This window comes from Alternaria dauci, chromosome 5 (assembly GCF_042100115.1).
Source record: "Alternaria dauci strain A2016 chromosome 5, whole genome shotgun sequence".
NCBI classification, from domain to species: domain Eukaryota; kingdom Fungi; phylum Ascomycota; class Dothideomycetes; order Pleosporales; family Pleosporaceae; genus Alternaria; species Alternaria dauci.
In genome coordinates, this window is record NC_091276.1 from 1,527,099 (window position 1) to 1,547,795 (window position 20,697).

The following is a 20,697-nucleotide window of genomic DNA, read 5'->3' on the forward strand; positions in this document are numbered from 1 at the left end:
TCCTAACGCATCATGGTATACACGCTATCTGAGAACTTCTCATCGTAGTCCTCTCTTGTCGCCCATGTCCGAATCTCCGTGACGTTTCCCAGTCCTTTTCGTCGAGTCGAGTCATGTGTTACAAGAGATATCGACCCACATTTGTGTCTTTGGCTATGTTCCCCAAGATTGCAACAGAAGCCTCTCAACATGTTTGACACAATTTACTACTCACACATGGAAACTAGAACTGGTCAACCATGTCGACAATCATGCCTCACACCTTGCATGTAGATGACACAATGATTCATCTCATCTATGGTGTTGATTATACGTTATGATGGCTATACACATTACATGAAGAGCTTTGACTATGTCACCTGTACTCGTACCCAAGGTTGCATTGAGTTCGCATAGGGCAGCATAGCTCAATGTGCCAACGTGGTCGCAGGATAGATAGGCGAAGGAAAAGCCTGAATGAAGGACGACGTGATTGGCACAAACGAGTTCGTGTGGGTTGCGTTCGCCGAACCAGACGTGGTCAAATTAGCAGTAATCTTCTCCTCGCCTGTTGCAATGTCGTAGTGGTAGAGGGTACGGTTGAAGTAAGCCAACGCGGCAACAGCTATGAGTCCCATGTTAGCGAATGATATGGTACGACCAAACTGGTTGGAACAAAGGCGACGAAGACACTTACGTTGGTAGTAAGGAACCTCATGGCCCGACTCATAGATGCGCGCAAAGCTGAAATTGCCATATTGGCGTACCTCGCCATATTCTGTGCCATCTACAACCATGGCTTCGTAGCCTGCGGCACGGAACTCATCGCTGTGAGTGTATTCTATTGCTAGACTGATGGCTTCGCCACCAAACCAATTGCCTAATCGTGTCAGCAGATCTCATACTGTTTGGAACGACGGTGAATCTTACAGATGTAGTCAGCGTCGCCATACGCAAGACTGACTCGTACATCCTGGCTGAGCAAGTACTCCAGATCAAGTCTGAAGTTTGGATAGATGAAGTCTCCTGTGTTCTGGAATGCGTAGTAGATACCATTGCTACCAGAGTAGTTGAGTGTGACACCTAGAGCATCCTGTACCTCTCCGAGGTTAAGGTAACCGGGGTAGTTGGAAGGCGGTGTAGGGTCTTCATAGGTGTGTCGGATATCATAGACTCCGCGACCAGAATAGTAGTAGTAGGGCGATTCGACGTTATCACGGCACATGTCTGCTGCTTCGTTGCAAATCTGCATCTCACCAGGTGTCAACTCTGCCTCCGTGATCTTTGCATCAGCGTGGTAGTAAGTGGTGTTGCCTTCGGCAGCAGCTCGGCAGAGATCGATCTGGTAGAGACAGCCGTTGAACATGTTGTTCGCGAACTTGGCGTACGAGTAGACAGTGTCGTTGTACGCCTTGATGCCGTAGGTGTTGTTGACGGCAAACTCAGGGTAGTGTTCAGCCTGAATGGACTCGTCGATGATACCGTTGATTATGCCGAGCGAGTTGAAGTTAAGCGGGTAACCAGGCATGCTGCCGTTCTCAATCTTCAAGTTCTGGTTGTAAAAGTAGCTGAAGAAGGCTGGGCCATAGTGACCACCGTATGACTCAGTGAAGAGGTTGAATTCTCTTGCTGCATTCAAGTCCCCAATCTTCGCATCGAATTTGGGAACAGTAGCCAAAAGTGCCTGGAAGACGTGCTGCGTGTTTCGAGCGATATCAGCTCAAGCAACTGGCATTCGATGTAAAGACTTGACTCACCCATACAGCAACTGCAGCAAGGTCAGTAGTGTCAACTGTGCCGGTGTTTAGCGGTTCCAACCTAAAGATCGGTGTACCAAGTCAGTATCTGTGTCACGTGTAGTTTGTACAGAGGTATTACGTACAATGGCCACCGACCTGTAGCAGGCCACTCGCTAGAGTTGTAATGAAAGTCTTCAGAGAATGGGTTGAAACTTCCTACACCCTGTTTCTGGTAGCTGAAACCTGTTCCGACAGGCTGCGAGATGTACAGCATATTCGAGACATTGTTCCAGCTGTAGGGGTTGTATACTGCTGTGAGGTTGTCATCGATCATACAAGGTCCGTTCTCCTCGAACAGACCGATGAGCGAATCTGAGCCAGGTCCTCCGTTCAACCACAGAGTGAATGGGTCGGATGCAGGGTTGTTGCGAGACTCGAAGAACCAGAAGAAAACATGGACCTACACGGTGTTAGAAGCAGACCTTGAAGCTGTATGTGATAACGGTACGTACGTCTGGTGTCAGATCTACATATCCGGAGTAGCTATCCACACCTGGAGTAGTCTCACAGATACCTGGGTTCTTGTATCGAATGGTGACATTGTTCGGAGCTGTAGCAGTCTTGTAGTCGCTAGTCTCTTTCGGTAGGTACAGATGATCGCTCCGCTTGCTCCATTGCTTGTGGGAAACAGCAGTAACTTGCAAGGCGAGGCTTGAGAGCGCCAACAAAGACGTTACTACTGACTTGGTGAGCATCGTGATAGGTGCAAACAAATTGCGCAAGAACAATGGAGAAAGTACAGGAGTGACATACCCTGGTGTATTTAAGCAGTCTTGGAAAAGGCTTGTAAAAGCTTGTCGCATGCGCGTTGAGGTCACTATCTCGACTTGAGCGGGTGTTATCGAATCAAAGCGGCTCGCGCGTCTGAGAATGGTTTTGCTCCTGCCTCAAAAAGCTTAGACGCTTCGTACAGAACCAGTACCATACTGTATAGTGTATGTAACCTAACCGGTTCGACCGTACGACGTTATTACCGACGATAAGTTGATCCGGGCAGCACAAGAACTTTGCCGATGTCCCGTTAGCTTACGTGGGCACTCGGATAATACTAAACTTGTTGGTAGATTCTGCATGGAAAGGATTGCTTTGTAATCTAGGATGCGGGCTGATCTGGATCTACTGACGTGCATCTAATGGCGGAAATAAGAACTCCCTTCATTTTCCTTTGATCACCTCGAGCAGACGTACCTTGACAATCTGTTCTCCATCCATTGCTGAAAACACCTGCATCTTGGCTCATATGTGGCATTCTCATACATTTGCCTATCCGTCCTTTTGGCCAGAGGAGAGAGTGCAGTCGTGACCAATCGGCCTTCTCCAAGATACGGCTGCGCTCTAGCTTATGGTGAGCGGAACGCTGAGGCCTCCCTCCAGTTTCGTAACACATTCTGCTACTGCTCCTCCCAAGTCAGGTTGAACCGTCCAGGCGCGTTTTCATACTCCTTTAGACACGTCAACACCTCATCAGCGCTAAGAGCCTCGGAGAGAATCCCGGCATTGGTGGGCGCAATGAAGCCGTTGGTCACAGCGTTCTTGACCCATTCGATAAGTCCGCTCCAGTAGCCATCCACGTTGTAGACTATCACAGGCATGCTATGGATGCCCAGCTGATTCCAAGTAGTGACTTCCATCAACTCTTCAAACGTCCCGTAGCCTCCAGGTAAAGCGACAAAGCCGCCTCCAGGTCCCCCCTTGACGACTTCCTGAGCCATCATCTGCTTTCGCGTGTGCATGTCTTTGACAACAGTAGTGCGTCCGTATATTGCCGAGTCGATGGAGTGGCCGCTAGGATTGGCCGGGTCGTGATTCTGCTCAAAGGTGAAGATGGCGAGTTAGTGCATGTTTCACAAGCATTTTGTACAGTCACGACTTACTTGCTCGAGTCGAGTGAGAGCGGCGGGGATGATGCCGTGAACCGAATCGGGGCCGGACAGCGAAACGAGGGTGCGTGCTACCTCGCCCATGAGACCAACAGTGCCGCCACCGTATACGAGCTTGGTGTTTGCTTTGTGAAGGGCATGCGCCAGCGACCTTGCTGCCTCCATGTGGACTGGTGATGTACCGCTCGAGGCGCCGCAACTGCATCGCGGTCAGTGAATCGATGCACCAGCTGGCTCTGTCTTGTTCGACGTACAAAACGGCGACCACGGGTTGGTTGGCAGAGCCATTGCTGGCTGTAGCGTCGTCGGTTGCCATGTCGGTTGAGTGGTTGATGAGTGTTCGGAATCAGAAAACTAGTGTCGGAACGAGAGCTGTCAGAAGCAAATGAAGCGTTGGGGAGGGTGAGGGGCAGTGGCACAAGGCTGTAGAGAGCGACTCAAAAAGTAAAGATTCAGGCAACAGTCCCATTCCCAAGGCGTAACCAACACCTTCGACGACTCATGGCTGCAATCGCCTGGAGAGCGGTAAACTCTAAAGGGAACATGCAGTTCGGTAAGCTGCATGTCGTCACTGCCACCTGGGCCGGCATCTCGCTGGCCCATGTGGCTAGACCCTGAGCCGGGATAGGCAGGCACGGACCTTTGGGAAGCGCCAGTTCCTCGGAAGTCTCCAGGTTATCTGTTCAGACCTCATCGCGAGTTTATCCTCCTCCACCTAGCAAGCTGCTCAAGACGGAATTCCTATTCCGCACGTTGCCACTATGCCAGAGGCACAAGCAGCCGCCGCCCCGCCCGAGGAGGGCAAGAGTGTATGTCGCGAACGAGGCCCCTCCACTCTGATGCAAGCAGCTAACGTCTTCTTCACAGCTCCTCAGGTCAATCGCGCAAAGCGTAGGCATCTTCATGCTTATCCAGGGTGGCATGAAGTACCTCATGCCAAAGGCCCCTCAGACGACCCCCGCTGTCAACGATGCCGCGCAAACTGGCGCTGTCGCCGCTGTCAAGCCGACTGGCAATGTCGTGATCCCCGCATGGGAACAGCGCCCACAGTCTCTCGACCCCGGTGCTCAGTGGAACCCTGTCCCGTACGCTGTTGCGCCCATGTGGCCTACTGGCATCGAGATGGACATCGCCATGTACATCTCCTCGTCAGTCGCCATGCCCCCGCTCAAGTCGATGCCCAAGGAATCGCTGTTGATTGACGAGAAGAACTTCAAGTTTGGGGATTACAAGGACACTAGAGAGATCCAGACCGAATTCAAAGTTCCGCGCGAGGTGCAACACAATGCCACTCTACTTGCCCACTTCTATGTGGCACAGAGCGGCAGTGTGCTCGATCCCGCGCAGCCAGGCTACGACACTAGCAAGGCCTATCACTTCATCCGCCCACTGTCCCAATACCAACCCAAGAAGAAGATCGCCAAGACAAGGAACCTGCTGAGCGACATGCCGGAAAGAGATGCCGTCGAGACCGAAGAAGAGAAGAATGCGCCAAAGATTGTAGCTTCCTACTATCATCCCAACTTCACCATCTCCTTGATCCCCGACGCGGGCACCATGCAGTACGCCACCATGCATCCCGGCCCAAGGCGGTTCATTACCGTTGAGGCTACCGGTGCACGAGATGCGACTGGTCAGCACAGCTGGTACTATCCCATTGTCTTCACAAACACTTTCTGGCAGCTCAAGAAGCACATGATTGAGCTGAACGACACTGTCACAACCCTCCCGCTCAACGTGAAGCTCAACAACCTTGCCCACTGGAAGTACAACCTCTTCGCAGCAGTCGACGAGAACCTCAATGCCAACGCCAGGGCTGCCGCTGCCGGTCAATCCACCCCCGGAGGCGGCGATGGCTCTGAGATGGAAATGTTCAAAGAGATCCTCATTGACAGCAACTCATACCTACTCGCCATCACCGCAGTTGTCTCTGTCTTCCACATGATCTTCGAGATGCTCGCTTTCAAGAACGACGTTCAGCATTGGCGCAAGAAGAAAGACAACGTTGGAACTTCAGTCCGTACTATCCTCGCAAACGTCTTCATGCAGGCCGTCATCTTCCTCTACCTCATCGACAACAACGAGAATACGTCTTACATGATCCTCTTTGGTCAGGGTATGGGCATGGCAATCGAAGCATGGAAGATTACCAAGTCAGTCAATGTGCGCATTCGTCAAACCGCGCCGGGCTCTCTGCTCCCGTATACCATCGTGTTCGAGGACAAGCACGTCCTCTCTGACACAGAGAAAAAGACGGAAGAGTACGATGCCATTGCATTCAAGTACCTCTACATGGTCGCCGTACCTCTCCTCATTGCATATGCGATTTACTCTCTCATGTACGAAACACACAAGTCGTGGTACTCCTTCATCATCACCACCCTTGTTGGCTCCGTCTACGCCTACGGCTTCCTTATGATGGTCCCCGCTCTCTACATCAACTACCGTCTGCAGTCCGTTGCCCACATGCCTGGACGCGCCATGACATACAAGTTCCTCAACACATTCATCGATGACCTCTTCGCTTTCACCATCAAGATGCCCACTCTGCACCGTCTGGCTACTCTCCGTGACGACGTCATTTTCTTCGTTTACCTCTTCCAGACTTGGAAGTACAAAGTCGATTACAACCGTGTCAACGAGTTTGGACAGGGTGGTGATGAGGAGGAGGTCGAGGAAAAGGATGCCAACAAGCCACTGGCTGCGCATCCTGGTGGCGATAAGAGCTTGAAAGTGCCTGACGCTGACAAGCTAGAGAAGGTGCAGAAGGAGAAGGCGGAAGCACAGGCGACGGGTAGTCAGAAGAAGAGTGGTGCTACCAAGAGGAAGTAGAACCTCCTGTGAAGATGGGGCAGTGGATATTACACAGGAAACCCAGTAAATATATAATGTTGGACAACTTATCAAGAAAAGATATCACCATGTCCATTAACAGAAGCCCTGTTAGCGGGATGCATAGTTTCCGTTCGACATCCAGATTCGTGCAATGACAACTTACAAAGGCCCTTGCTTTCCAGGTTGCTTGATTCTCCCTACTTGCTGGCTGCCACATCCCTGTTGTGTGCGTGTGGGTTGAACATGTATCAGTTTCAAACTCAGTCAAGCGTGAGATGCAAACGCAAAGGATGAAAGCGGGGCGAAGATGAAAATTCGTATTTTCGTTACAAGACCAGCAACCGGGGTAGATATACTAGAGATATACCGCCAAAGCGTGAATGTAAACTAATGTAGTGGTACATTTGACTGGTGCATATGAGAAACCTTTGGGATGTCTTCACTCCCAACGTGTGCCAGCGCTGGGTTGGATAACTAATAGACGCAATCGCAGCAGCAACGCCTCGCAATGCTCTTGAACTGGGAAAGAAAGCAGTCCACCGTGGATGCGCTTTATCAAATTTCCGATCATGCTCAGAACGTATTTGTAATAGACAAAAGCCAGAAAGACCCGTATTGGAAGACTACCACCTCTGGCAGGCTAGTCGGTTGGAAAATAGTTGTATACAGAAAAGCGATTTAGATCAAAGTGCCGGCACAATCACTGTGTTGAAAGCAGATCATCTCGGTGGGAGTCATGAAAACCCTGGCAGCTGGAATCCAAAGCCAGGAACTGCAGGTGGGACAGCAACTCCTTGCTCAGGTCGGGGCGAAATGTGTCGTGGGTCGTTGACGGCACGATGGTCTTGCTTGCGGAACTTGGCCGGACCGTTGTTGTCGAAACCACCACACCCACCAGCAAAATCGTTGCGTCCAAAATCTGCACGGTCGCTGAAGTCATTTCGTCCGTTGGGATTACCACGTCCGCCATGGTCTCCGCGTGCATTAAAGTCACCTCGGTTACCGAACCCTCCGCGACCACCACGAGGGACATCAGTCGGTACACGTCGGCTGATGGCTATGTTTTGTTAGTTGGGTAACAAGTGAGAAATTGGTACACGTACCTTTTGAAGAAACACCCGCACCGATCTCGATGTCAGGCTCCTCGATTACCATGCCTCCTTCTAGAGGCCGGCCACCTGTTCCACCATTCTCAGCGGTCAAAGCCCACTTGCGATCAGCATCGGTAAGACGAGAAATAGGAACAACACTAATGCCCGTGGTGTAATCACTACAGTCACGAGGACCAAAACCGACACCCCATCTCGTCTAGTATCGTTAGTAAGTGAGGTAGGTACTCCAAGAATAACATCCTTACCTGGCGCGCCTTGGATTGCGCAGCGGGATCCTGGAGAGTGTCCATACCCTGTTTGGCAGCGACGGCATCCGGGCGGGTCAACATCTTGACGAAAGCATGCCGCTTATCCTGGTTGACAATACATGTTTGGACTCTACCAAAACGAGCAAATATGCTTCGGATCTCACTTTCCGTCCCACCAGCACCACCTACGAATAATGTACGACTAAGAACCCTGATGTGCTCGCGCGGAAGAGTTTCATCCCACTCGATATACTTTGACTGGCCATACGCCGCTCTAGGTGGACTCGGTTGTCGTCGCGGCGGCGAACGCTGGCGATACTCATTACGATCATTACGACCTCCCCGCTGTTTACCACGACCACGACCGCGCTCACCTCGCTCAAAGCGTTGTGCATTGCCTTCAGGACCTGCATTGGGATCGTACACACCATATGTTGGACTCTCCCGCCGATTCGGGTTGGGTGGAGATCTCACAGGTGATCGTCGACGCTGATAGTCTGGCGATCTGCTACGATCTCGCATTCTAGTATCGTTCAGATCATATCTGTCTCCCTGGTTACCGTTTTGTACAGCAGGCTGAACCTGTGGAGTCTGTGCAACAGCCGGAGGCGGCATAGGCATTCCGCCATTTTGGGCCATAGCCAATGTATTCAGTGCCTGTATTGCCTGGTCGGGTGGGATAGAGCCAGCAGTCATAGCCTTTAGAATCTGAGTCACGATCTCATTCGTACCAGCAGGCGGAATGGGCATGTTAGGCTGCCCAATTACTCCAGTAGGTGGCGGAGGCACAAACCCTGGAGGTGGAGGCGGCACCATATTCTGCTGAAAAGGAAATGGAGAGGCTGCTGCAGGTGGGGGGTTAGTTTGCCCATTTTGCTGACCAACGCCAGCCAGTGCGGCGAAAAGAGCACCTGGGTCCTGTGGAGGTTGAGGCATAGCTACAGGTGGTGGTGGCGGTGGCTGTTGGTTAGTGTGGCCATTGAAGGCTGGAACTAAGCCGTTGCTCTTAGGCGGCTCTGAGGGTGCTGGCACGTCTATGTTCACTACTGGTTAGCTATATGGAGGCTGGAGTACGGGCCGTGACCTACTATTCTGGCCTCCGTTCAGCTGCTGCTTGAAGCCGGCGAGCATGTCGAGCGGGAAGGTTTGGCCGCGCTCCCATATGTCTAGCAGCTTGGAGATCTTCTCTTTCTGTGTCTCTGGTGCGGACTGAATCAAGTTGTGCATCATGGCTGGAAGCACGTCTCGCATCATCTGCACTCCTGAAGCATATGTTCCTTGGGCGGCATGCTTAGACACGGTCTGGCCGGCCTGCTTAGCTCTCTCGACCCATTGACGGGCGACTGCATCTACGACGTATAGTACTCCTAGCTTGTGTGTGGCGACGCTGTTCTGAAGCTGTTGGGCGATCTTTTGAACGATTACGGAATGCGACTATATGTGGGTTGAAGTACTTAGTACGGTGTCCCATGTGCACAGATGATGTGTAGGAGGTCCTCGCGACTGGCATACCTGGATGTTGTCTACGCACAGCTGCGTGATAGCCTTGATCTTGGTGGGTGTGACACCAGGCGGCTTGAGGGCTTGTAGCGACTGCAATTGCGTGCCTAATTCGTCCATGGCTGCCATGGTTAGGTTCAACGAGCCAGATCAGACTTGATGCGAAAGAAAAAGACGTGTCGGTGATGGCGTGCTATGGGAGTTCAGCGCGGTGGTGAGAGAGCCGAGACGGCAATCGCGCAAGCACTCTACTCGAACCCGCAAGATGACAGCCGGAGCGGACAGATCTAGGTATTAGGATGACTGTAGAAGAAAGGTGCAGTTGAGCGAGCTGAGTGCGAGATGCAATGCGCAGTGGGGGGGACTGCGCTGACGTGTTGTGTAGGGTGAGAGAGCCGACTGTTGCGCGCTTCAATCTAGAGTGCGACCGCGCGCAGAGATTGAGATGCGCCAGCGGTTTCTACGAGATTCGCAGCGAGCCAGAGTGCAAAGAAGCAGCGGGGATAGGTCGCAAGAGTCGAGGCTGATCTACGTCAAGGGCGCAGTTGCAGAGCAGGCGAGTAAGACCTGTGAGATGAGTCCAGAGGGATAGCTAGGTGCCTCCTTCGTGCTGAGTTTGAGAAAATGGCGCTAGCGCCGGTCACGTGACGAAATGATGGAGTTGCTCCACACCCAGCCCGGACTCCCAAGCCTGCTGGCCGGACGCTTGCAGCATCGGGGAGCCCTGCATTTGTTGACCCAACAATGTCCCGACGTTTCTGTACATGTGGCCTTTTCCAGCTGTGTGGTCCACAGCAGAAACTGTGCCTTGCATATGGGCAAACGAGCGTGTTCTGTCTGCATGTTTTCTACAGCACTGCCGTCTCCAAGCCCGACTGATGTTCTGCCGAGGCGATAAGATGTCCTGTTACATGTTCCAAGCTTAGCTACTCCATACCATGGCTTGTATACACAGACGCCCGGCAGCAGCGGCTACGTAATCGACGCCGGTGCGCACAAGCGAACGTGGGCACGACGACAACATGAGTTCCTCGGTGTGCTAGATCCGGGCCATTGGGCGAAAGCAATGTTCCCTCGACAGCCATTGATTGTCCAGGAAGCCCACAGCTCCGGAACTGAGGGACTTCCGGACGTTGCCCACGCGGGTAGTCTTCCTTTCGCTGCATGGTTGCGCGACCATGACGACCGTGCGAGCTCCACCGATATTTTCTCGCATCGTCCCGATCGCAGCCTTTTAACTCGCACCCATCCACCCGCCCTCTTGTCCTTCTTCACCCATCACCACAATGGCATCTGCTCTACGACTGTCGAGCGCTTTCCGCGCCGCCGCCCCCCTGCGGACCACAGCCTTCAATGGCCTCCGCTGCTACTCGAGCAAGACTCAGGTATGCCCACTTGCTTTGTTCCGCCCAACGACGGCGCTAACCAAGCCAATTGCAGTCGCTGAAGGAGACCTTCGCCAACAAGCTGCCCGGCGAGATTGAGAAGATCAAGAAGCTCCGCAAGTACGTGCTGCCATGCCCGCGCCCGCCGCAATGCACCGCTGACATCATATCCCAGGGAGCACGGCAACACTGTCATCGGCGAGGTCACTCTCGACCAGGTCTACGGTGGTGCCCGTGGCATCAAGTCCCTCGTCTGGGAGGGTTCAGTCCTCGACTCTGAGGAGGGTATCCGCTTCCGTGGCAAGACCGTATGTTGTGGCACTTTTAACCGCCTTTTTTTTAGAACCACTGCTTATACGTGATAGATCCCCGAATGCCAGGAGCTCCTCCCCAAGGCCCCCGGTGGCCAGGAGCCTCTCCCAGAAGGTCTCTTCTGGCTCCTCTTGACCGGCGAGGTTCCCTCCGAGCAGCAGGTCCGCGACCTCTCCGCCGAGTGGGCTGCCCGCTCCGACGTCCCCAAGTTTGTCGAGGAGCTCATCGACCGCTGCCCCAGCGATCTTCACCCAATGGCCCAGTTCTCTCTCGCCGTCACCGCTCTCGAGCACGAGTCCAACTTCGCCAAGGCCTACGCCAAGGGTATGCACAAGTCGCAGTACTGGGAGCACACCTTTGAGGATGCCATGGACCTCATCGCGAAGCTCCCCACTCTCGCCGCCAAGATCTACCGCAACGTCTACAAGGACGGCAAGGTTGCTCCCATCCAGAAGGACAAGGACTACTCGTTCAACTTGGCCAACCAGCTCGGTTTCTCCGAGAACAAGGACTTTGTTGAGCTGATGCGCCTGTACCTCACCATCCACACCGACCACGAGGGTGGCAACGTCAGCGCCCACACCACGCACTTGGTTGGATCCGCTCTCAGCTCTCCTTACCTGTCTCTGGCTGCCGGTCTTAACGGTCTTGCTGGTCCTCTCCACGGATTGGCCAACCAGGAAGTCCTTGTCTGGCTCCAGAAGATGAAGAAGGCCATTGGCAACGACCTCAGCGACCAGGCCATCAAGGACTACCTGTGGTCTACCCTCAAGGCTGGCCAAGTCGTTCCCGGATACGGCCACGCTGTTCTCCGCAAGACCGACCCCCGCTACGTGTCGCAGCGCGAGTTCGCTCAGAAGCACCTGCCCGACGACCCCATGTTCAAGCTTGTCAGCCAGGTCTACAAGATTGCCCCCGGTGTTCTCACCGAGCACGGCAAGACCAAGAACCCCTACCCCAACGTCGATGCCCACTCTGGTGTCCTCCTCCAGTACTACGGCCTCACTGAGCAGAACTACTACACCGTTCTCTTTGGTGTATCCCGTGCGCTCGGTGTCCTTCCCCAGCTCATCATCGACCGTGCCGTCGGTGCCCCCATTGAGAGGCCCAAGTCTTTCAGCACCGAGGCTTACGCCAAGTTGGTTGGCGCAAAGTTGTAAGCACGTTACTGCAACGTGCTCTACGGTCAGGAGAGTGTGGAGGAATTTATTTGACATTCTAAGATACCTTGTCCTGTGTAGAATTGCAATGTAAGGATAGGGAGCGGGAGCGTTACGGCGCTATATCACTACTTTTCAGTAGACGACTTGCTGTAATGTCACGTCTTGATGACCAGAAATCTACTCTCTATGAAGTTCACCACACTGTGTTTCTGTGCATGACCAATTCCGATGAGGGCGTCCGGAGATGATACGGTTGCACCAGTAAGCGGTGCAAAAAGTAACAAACGGTGAGAAAAGTAACCGGAATACGCATAGTGCGGGTATCCCCCTTTCGTTGAGCGATGGGGAACCGATACGGCTCGTTGAGGTGTGGATGCAGTGCGCCCGACGCCAATCCGAGATCCAACAGCTCGCGGCGCAATTCAAGTCGTACAGAGTGCGAGGTAGCAATTGCAAAAGCAAGCATGGAGACGCTCGCATTGGAGGGAGCGATTTCTGCACAGGAACATGGATTGCGAAAGCAACGGCAGACCCCTCCAACATGGTACTGAGGTGCGGAAAGCTCGAGCGGGACATGGCTCTTCCGCCAAGTGGCCGATAGCCTCAGGGACAACCCCAATAATAGCGCGCCCGGACGGCGGTCAACCAGAGAAACACAGACCACCTCGCAAGCTCCTACCGTTTTTCTATGCATCCTTTTCCTCTCTCTGCTCACACACTTGACACTCCTCACATTTGCGACGAAGCACCCTTTTGCCTTGGTCAGGCCGCATATCTTGGACAAGAGAACCCCAGAGAATGAGCTCCACACCTGCGACGGGCGTCCCCAGCATGGCCAGGAACGGCCCGCCAACGCTCGAGAAGAAGCCGGTCAAGTTTAGCAACTTGTTGCGTGAGTCTGCCTACAGACACAGGATTCTTGATGTATGCTGACGGCAACGACAGTTGGTGCTGGTCTCAACATGTTCGAGTAAGTAAACACAGCCCACTTCGACACCAAGATAGGACTGGCACTAACTGAGCCCTACAGAGTAACAACTCTGGGACAGGTACGCGATTCCGACAGATACGTCGTTTGCTGGAAACACACTAACGCTACTTGATAGCCGTTGGAGGTCGTCAAGACTACCATGGCTGCCAACAGGTCTGAAGGCTTCTCGGGGGCTATTGGCCGCATCTGGGCGCGCGGAGGTGTTCTCGGATGTCAGTATCCGTTACCTGGTGCTCAACAGTTGTCCCTAACAGACATGCAGTCTACCAGGGTCTCATTCCATGGGCCTGGATCGAAGCCTCCACCAAAGGAGCCGTCCTCCTCTTCGTCGCTTCGGAAGCCGAATACTACGCCAAGTCGTTCGGCGCTCCCGACTTCCTCGCCGGTATCTCTGGTGGCATGACGGGTGGTCTCGCACAAGCCTATGCCACCATGGGTTTCTGCACTTGCATGAAGACGGTTGAGATCACAAAGCACAAGGTCGCAGCCACCGGCGCGAAGCCCCCGGGTACGCTCGAGACGTTCATGCAGATCTGGCGCACTGAGGGTCTCCGCGGTATCAACCGAGGTGTCAATGCTGTCGCGGTGCGTCAGGTCACCAACTGGGGATCTCGCTTTGGTCTGTCCCGTGTTGCGGAAACCGGTATCCGCAAGGTCATGGACAAGGAGCATGGCGAGAAGCTCTCTGTGATTGAAAAGATCACTGCTTCAGCTCTCGGTGGTGGTTTGAGCGCGTGGAACCAACCTATCGAGGTTATCCGTGTTGAGCTCCAGTCCAAGACTGTTGACCCCAACCGCCCCAAGAACCTGAATGTTGCATCAGCGTTCAAGTACATCTATTCCAACAACGGTATCAAGGGCCTTTACCGTGGTGTTACCCCCCGAATCGGTCTCGGCGTTTGGCAGACGGTCTGCATGGTTGCTCTGGGCGATGTGTAAGTTTTACCATCACTACCACATGTCCGCAAAGGTGCTAACCAATTTATAGTGCCAAGGAAGCTGTTGAGAAGCTCACTGGCGACAAAGTCACTGCAAAGCATTAGATGGCGTTCGGAGTCTCAATCTAACGGGTTTGATGTTCAAGCTATGATCTATCCAATCAGTTCGCGGAGGCTTTTGTCTTTGTAAGAGGGAGCACGACTAGAGATATATGACTCGGATGTTCATATGGCGCAATAAGATTATAATATTGATGAAGCTGAGAAGTTTCTGACATTGGAATTTCTCTTTGATCATGCGACTTATATGTGAAACCCTATGAGAATGCATCCCAGGCGAGCGTTTCCGACTACAAAAAGACTTGTTATCCCTGAGCGGTCCTCGGTGACACAAATTCCTAATTTTCTCACCTTCTTTTGCGTATATAGTCGCACGGCGTACAACATAATATACCCTCCTTAATTGGGGTGTGCGTTACCACTCGTCAAATTGGGCGCATCCATATCCTTGAGAGATCGCAGACGTTGGATCGTCCAATCACGAGACCGTGCTCGACGCTAGTTCACGTCACACATCTACGATCAACTCATGTTCCTTCCCTCATCATCGCTCCTGTATCACCTCCCTCCAAGCAAGAATGCGGTATTCGTCATGTACAAACATATCGCCTGCATCCCAACGGGACGTCATCGCGGAGACCAAAGGGTGAGTTATTCACCGAGTTGACCAATTGGCTTCCTCATACGGCCGTTGTTGATCCAGAATAGTTTCTCAACAGCGTCGCACAACCAAGTTTGAGGGGATGGCGTTGCGACTTAACGGCACTTTCGCACCGATACAATCTCTATTTCCTCGCCTCTGTCGATGTAGTTCATGTCTATCAACCCACTTTTCCCGATCAGAACTTACCTAGCGAGGCTGAGCTGGTCCTACATCCGCCCAAAACCGGTGTCATTGGCCAAGGCATCGACCCCTTGAACCCTCACTCTATCACACGTCTCCTTGTTGATTATCTCGGCAATGATGAGATTCTTCTTCTGGCCTGTGACGACGGCGACGTTATCGGATATCGGACCCAAGAGATTCAACGAGCACTGGAACACCGAACCAATCTGCAAGAGCCTGCCAATGACGATAGCGTTCATGCGTTCCTCCATCGTAACGTTGGTGCAAGTGCATGGGGCCTAGCGGTACATCGAGAGGCCCGCATCATTGCAGTTAGTGCGGTAATGATGATTTCCAAGTCTCGCACGCGCCCTACTCTTCTGACCTTGAACAGAATACTCATCGGATCACCATAATCGCGTATGCCCTCGCCTCTGATAGCGAGTTGGATGTCTCAGGCCACAATGCTGAAAGACTTCCTCCCCCTGGCCCTAATCCTCCACATAACAGGCAAACAGACGATGTTTTTACTCTCTCGGCGACAAACAACATACCTGCGCTGTCATTCTACGGCAATTCTGGGCGTTGGCTATTGAGCAGTTGCATCGATGGCAAAACCTCGCTATGGGACTTGCATTCAAGAGAAGAGGTAGCTACGTTCCAGCTGGGCTGGTGCGCAAGCGCAAGCGATCTCTCGACGCCGCCTCGCTACTTTCGCCATAGATTCCTGTGCGAATGCTCGGCTGCCCAAAATATACTCCATGGGGCCTGGGGTACTATAGCACTAGATACACGATCAGCGTACGAGTTATCCTCAGTGGAAGAATCCTCGCCAGCTGCCATTACGGCCGACTTTCTGGATATTACCAATCAGAAGGAACGATTCCGAGTTTCGAACCGCGCCTATCTTTCCGAGTCCAGCGACAGTGATTACGATTCGGATGATACAGATGATGCAGATGACGAAGACGATGGCACAGATGAGGAACAATCCGCACAACCTTTTGCGCAATTGATTCAAGCTGTAAGTTGAAACACGTGCACGAAGGGGCATGAGCTATCCTACTTGTTGCTATGGCTCAGATTATAACCTCATATTCAACACAAGAGGAACCCTGTCAAACGGTATGATACTAACTACATGTTTTGCTGTTAGATGGTAGGCGAGCTTCAAAACGGTGACACTACACAACCGCTTGTTCAACATGAGTCTCATCTTCATATGTTAGACCAGATGGGAACGTTTTATAGGGCCCAACCCGTAGTCAAAAGACCTTATCGCGTAATTATGAATTCAAGACAGCTCACGCAACTCAGCGGCACGGTAAGATATATGTCTTCACCTTCTTACATCCTCCCAAACTTATCAAAATCAGGATGCCATCAATTCCCCTTTTCTGATCTTTACGAAAGAGGACGTTTTTCTTGTCCAGGGCTCATACAAGACATCCATGAACCATGCCCTCAATCAAGTAAGGGTCCAAGTTACGAATCGCAGGTGAGATAGGCACTGACTTCTTACACCAATATTGCAGGTCACTGCTATGCAGCGACCACTACATCCTGGCCAATGGGTAGAGGCTCTTGATTCTCAAGATCGACACTGCTTCTTTTCTCATGTACCTGAGCTAGGTATCTTCATAGTTGGATCGCCCATCGGTCATGCTGGCGTATTCAGCTTATATTTTACCAAACACGAGGACCGTGAACAGCCACGTTATGGATTCAAGCTGGAGTATTTGTTGCCTTTCCACAAGAACGATCAGACCAAAATAGCCGGAGTGCCGCAGGGACGACTGCTTGGTATAGCTGTAGCACCCATACAAGGTACGATGCAGGATGTTCATGTATCAGTCTAGTGTCTAACTAGTGTTTGATCTAGGCATGTTTGACGTTCCAAGAGACAATGAAGCATCAGAGAAAGAGAAAGAGACGCCGCAACCAAGACGATGGCGCTTGATCATGTACTATACGGATCACACCGTATTGAGCTTTGAGTTGTCAAGGCAGAGAGTGGACGAGTCACCGTCCTTGAGCGATATGGTCGTTTAGCACTTTGTATATTGTATCGGTACTATCATCCAGTGTAGGATGCTTTGTTTCTTGTGTATCATCCATTTCCTCATGACTGATTACTCTCCCAACTTTATATCGACTTCAAGTATTCTCCTCCACTGCCTAGCCGCTAGCCGCTCCTTCTCAAACTCGTCACTCTCTTCATCATCATCCGTCTTCTCAACCTCAGCCTGCTCAATCATGATCCTCAACTTCCTCGCCATCGTACCCTCAGCCGGTATACCCTTCCTCATCAATGTTTTTACATTCTCCCGGATTCGCTCGTCGTTCATGCACAGATATAGCGTCTCAAGATGTGCATAGGGGCGTAATACAGGGCCGATGAGAGAATACAAGTCGTTTCCAGAGTAGGAGATGAGGAGACGTTGAATGCGTGATATACTGACAGGTGGGAGGATGGAAGATAGCGTCGTGAGACGAACTGTCTCGGTAGTGTTACACGCGGCTGTAAACCTGGCACTCAACCAGATAATATCCAGGTTGAAGTTGAAGTAAAAACCTTTTCCGTCTTCTTCTTCATCTTCGGCTTCGCCAATCCTTCGTCTGTGGAAAGACAACAAGGCGGTGAAGGTGCTTGATGTAAAAGTAGCAATCTCTCCACCTTCATATGCGATACTGAAGCTCCTGGCTTCCTGGTTTGTGGAGAATAGAGGCGGAAGTGGGGGTATATAGCGGAGGCGAAGGATGTGATCGATGGTGTTGTAGGTGTGGAGCTCAAGGAAACGAGTCCGTGCTGCTGGAGCGGCGAAGGACCAGATCAGTAAGCGTACATTGAAAGGCAGGTCGGCGAAATATTGGAAGGTGTTCAGTGTTTGGCTCGCGGTACTGGTGAGGTTGTGACTGCAATACTGATCCACGATGCAAGTGTTGACATCTTGAGTAGACTCCGCTCCAAAATGGGGTAACCGCAGGCTATGGACGTCGCGGCCGTTGTCTTTTGGATCACACTCGCTATCAACGTCCATTGCGCCGGAACGTGTGGTATCGAAGCTTTGAGTAGGAGAATCGGTCGTCATGACGGCGTCTTCCGACAACTGCTTTACCTTCAATATAGCCATCATGGTGTCAAAGGACCTCTTCAACCGATTGGGCACCATCGTTCTTGGTAGCGACTGGAGTGTCTGACGAGTTTGCGTTCGCGTATTTGAGCAGTGTCAGGAGTAGAACTTGCGGCGGGTCAAGGATAGAGCTACTTGTGTCGATTTGTGGTGTCGGGTGAGGGCATATCTGGGTTGCGGTCACAATACGCGAGGCTGCAGATGCCTCGATGGCGCTTGGTTTCGGATTCTTGGCCGCCATCGTAAGCGTTTGTTGACGGGTTTGCGTTTCATTTCTGCTTTCACTCGTAACGATGAGTACTCTGCGATAGCTGACCCGAGTCCCCCCGAGTATAGGTGGAATCGTTCATTTACTCGAAGCGGCTGCTAAATCATTGCTTTAACTATCGGTACTTGGAGGTGGCATCTTACATGCTCTATTCGACGTCTCAGCAACTGGGTACGTCTTTAGTGGGACTGTTCGTGTGACACGTAACTCTGACTCTTCATCGATCCTTTGTCGAGTCTGACGACGAGTTTACTAAGCGTCGCTTTGCTCTAGGATGATACCAACCGTATCCTGCTCATCGATTGTGGGTTGAGATCAGGATTCAAGATATTGGTGGGCGAGTTTTTTCAATTCGGAGGTTATCGTACTGTGACCATCCGCGACAGGCTCTTATATACATCGCACCAGGATGTGAAGAGTCCTGCAATCGAAGGACACCACTACTCGCTCCATCTCTTGACCTGCTTTTCTATACAAAATCCTTTCTGTGTTAGTTTCCCTTGAATAGAAGACAGAAACTTAGATCATCATGGGCCGCAATCTGCTTGGCCTCTCAGATCGTGATACCAACAATAGGTCCATGCGATCGTCCACGTGTCCGAATAGCGATTGCTTTGAGATTGTGATGCTCATAGAAGGAACACACGTGAGGAATGAAGCAAACTGAACCTGCACTGAGTCATAGTATTGCGACTTTAAGCTCATTGTACCCCGCGCTGAAGACATACCGATACTAGAAATGCAGGACAACTTAAATTGTTGTGTTTCATCTCAGGATGCAGATAGGGCATGTACGAAATAGAAGGTGATCAAAACGTATTTCAAAAAAAGCTGTCTTAGTGAAAGTTGCAGAATGATCAACGCAAACAGTTGTGTAAACATGGAGAGTACGGTAGGGTATATTTCGTGCTGGCGTTCGTGCCGTGGCTGAGCATGGCTGACAGGACCCAGCTGAATTCTTGTCAAGCCCAAACTCTACTGCTCCAAAGTTTCCGACGGCCAAAAGACCCAGGCAAAAACTGCCAATAATTTCAAACCACAAGCAGTCCACAGGGCACCTGCTAGACCTACACTGCTGTGAGCATATAGGCCACCAATGCAAGCTCCCAGAAGCAGCATTAATGGTGCACCAATTCTCCTGTTACGCTCCACGTTCGATAGCTTGAACAACTGCGGATCGGAAAATAGATCGCAGTAGTTACTGGTAAGCACCACACTAGTGAGACCATTGTATTTCAAGGCGCGCGACGTAACCGCCTGCCCACTGGACTGGAAGGCAACCGAAGCAAGCGGGACAAGCATCTGCCAATGAAGGCCCTCCTTGGTATCCTTGCCGACTGTCGCGATCAGTGCCGCTACAGCGATGAGTAGCATTTGGAAAGAATAGGACACGATGAGCACCCATCTCTTGGCGGGTGAGAAGTAGCGATGAAAGCGCGCGAAACAGAACGAGCCCGCACAGAAAGCAGTGATGGACGTTAGGGCTTTGATCCAACGAATACCCTCGGTAGGTGCAACAACGCCCAGTCCAAGATACACAGTGTTGCCTGTTTATTGGTAAGCTTCTGGTTCAGGAAAGATGCCACATCTTACTCACCCGTCTGCATGCTCACGAAAGAGCCCCATATGAAGACAGCCGAGCTATCCAGTAGCCCAGTAATAATGTAGCAAAACAACAAAACAAGGTCTGCCCAGTTTTTCGTGACATCGCAATTCATGTGCCGTTTGAACCGTTGCACAGTCCCCGTGGTGTCCGACTTTCTGCCGGTTGGGCCATCTCGGCCGAGAAGTGGCGTCTCTTCGTCTGCGCTGCTGCGTGTGGCGTTTCTGCTGCTCATGGTTGCAGGCGCGAGGGAGAGGAGGTGGTGCTGTCGAATCCTGGGAGGGTTGCGAGGGCTGGTAGTTATGTCGATTGGGGCGGGGGTGCAGATTGTCCGCGCCAGCGTGCAGATCGACAGGCACTTGGACTCAAGCTTCAGGTCAAGCTTTCGATGCTGGGCGCGGAAATCGCAGGATAGCCCAGGGATTGTGGCTCGCGCACCTTCCCGACGTGGCTTTGCAATGTGTTTGACGTGCGGGGAAACGGTTTACAGTGGGTATGGCGCGTGGAAAAATGATGATTGATGGGCGGAGATGTCTTGGGAGGGATAGGTGATGGTTTCGTGTCAAGCAAGCATCATCAATAATAATGGTCTCATCTGTCGTCATCGGAACACGGCATTGGACGACGCGCTATGCACGCGGCACGTCAAAAGGGAGTCGTCTGC

The 20,697-nt window shown here is 52.1% G+C and overlaps 9 protein-coding genes across 9 annotated transcripts; 4 read left to right on the forward strand and 5 right to left on the reverse strand.

The window, feature by feature from the left end:
• Positions 1–407: 407 nt before the first annotated feature.
• ACET3X_005989 (uncharacterized protein) lies at positions 408–2,473 on the reverse strand (the record flags this gene model as incomplete). Its single annotated transcript, XM_069452152.1, has 5 exons — positions 408–604; positions 677–859; positions 910–1,675; positions 1,858–2,178; positions 2,231–2,473. The coding sequence occupies 5 exons, from the start codon at positions 2,471–2,473 to the stop codon at positions 408–410; spliced, it is 1,710 nt and encodes a 569-aa protein (XP_069306349.1).
• A 696-nt stretch (positions 2,474–3,169) lies between these two features.
• Positions 3,170–3,974, reverse strand: ACET3X_005990 (uncharacterized protein; the record flags this gene model as incomplete). Its single annotated transcript, XM_069452153.1, has 3 exons — positions 3,170–3,586; positions 3,653–3,857; positions 3,913–3,974. 3 exons carry the CDS (start codon positions 3,972–3,974, stop codon positions 3,170–3,172), a joined length of 684 nt encoding a protein of 227 aa, XP_069306350.1.
• A 445-nt stretch (positions 3,975–4,419) lies between these two features.
• ACET3X_005991 (uncharacterized protein) lies at positions 4,420–6,570 on the forward strand (the record flags this gene model as incomplete). The annotated part of the gene is made up of 2 exons (XM_069452154.1): positions 4,420–4,467; positions 4,526–6,570. The coding sequence occupies 2 exons, from the start codon at positions 4,420–4,422 to the stop codon at positions 6,488–6,490; spliced, it is 2,013 nt and encodes a 670-aa protein (XP_069306351.1). The 3' UTR covers positions 6,491–6,570.
• Positions 6,571–6,834: 264 nt separating this feature from the next.
• ACET3X_005992 (uncharacterized protein) lies at positions 6,835–9,904 on the reverse strand. The gene is made up of 5 exons (XM_069452155.1): positions 9,366–9,904; positions 8,942–9,287; positions 7,851–8,887; positions 7,597–7,801; positions 6,835–7,550 (listed from the first exon to the last, which is right to left on the reverse strand). Exons 1-5 carry the CDS (start codon positions 9,480–9,482, stop codon positions 7,228–7,230), a joined length of 2,028 nt encoding a protein of 675 aa, XP_069306352.1. The 5' UTR covers positions 9,483–9,904; the 3' UTR covers positions 6,835–7,227.
• A 683-nt stretch (positions 9,905–10,587) lies between these two features.
• On the forward strand, positions 10,588–12,405 carry ACET3X_005993 (uncharacterized protein). The gene is made up of 4 exons (XM_069452156.1): positions 10,588–10,738; positions 10,794–10,858; positions 10,914–11,046; positions 11,104–12,405. Exons 1-4 carry the CDS (start codon positions 10,640–10,642, stop codon positions 12,208–12,210), a joined length of 1,404 nt encoding a protein of 467 aa, XP_069306353.1. The 5' UTR covers positions 10,588–10,639; the 3' UTR covers positions 12,211–12,405.
• A 639-nt stretch (positions 12,406–13,044) lies between these two features.
• Positions 13,045–14,247, forward strand: ACET3X_005994 (uncharacterized protein; the record flags this gene model as incomplete). Its single annotated transcript, XM_069452157.1, has 6 exons — positions 13,045–13,105; positions 13,159–13,183; positions 13,244–13,262; positions 13,320–13,416; positions 13,467–14,139; positions 14,193–14,247. The coding sequence occupies 6 exons, from the start codon at positions 13,045–13,047 to the stop codon at positions 14,245–14,247; spliced, it is 930 nt and encodes a 309-aa protein (XP_069306354.1).
• A 484-nt stretch (positions 14,248–14,731) lies between these two features.
• Positions 14,732–17,080, forward strand: ACET3X_005995 (uncharacterized protein; the record flags this gene model as incomplete). Its single annotated transcript, XM_069452158.1, has 5 exons — positions 14,732–14,848; positions 14,911–15,369; positions 15,423–16,052; positions 16,564–16,855; positions 16,911–17,080. The coding sequence occupies 5 exons, from the start codon at positions 14,732–14,734 to the stop codon at positions 17,078–17,080; spliced, it is 1,668 nt and encodes a 555-aa protein (XP_069306355.1).
• Positions 17,081–17,160: 80 nt separating this feature from the next.
• Positions 17,161–18,165, reverse strand: ACET3X_005996 (uncharacterized protein; the record flags this gene model as incomplete). The annotated part of the gene is made up of 1 exon (XM_069452159.1): positions 17,161–18,165. One exon carries the CDS (start codon positions 18,163–18,165, stop codon positions 17,161–17,163), a length of 1,005 nt encoding a protein of 334 aa, XP_069306356.1.
• Positions 18,166–19,260: 1,095 nt separating this feature from the next.
• Positions 19,261–20,565, reverse strand: ACET3X_005997 (uncharacterized protein). Its single transcript, XM_069452161.1, has 2 exons — positions 20,028–20,565; positions 19,261–19,977 (listed from the first exon to the last, which is right to left on the reverse strand). Exons 1-2 carry the CDS (start codon positions 20,266–20,268, stop codon positions 19,406–19,408), a joined length of 813 nt encoding a protein of 270 aa, XP_069306357.1. The 5' UTR covers positions 20,269–20,565; the 3' UTR covers positions 19,261–19,405.
• Positions 20,566–20,697: the final 132 nt, after the last annotated feature.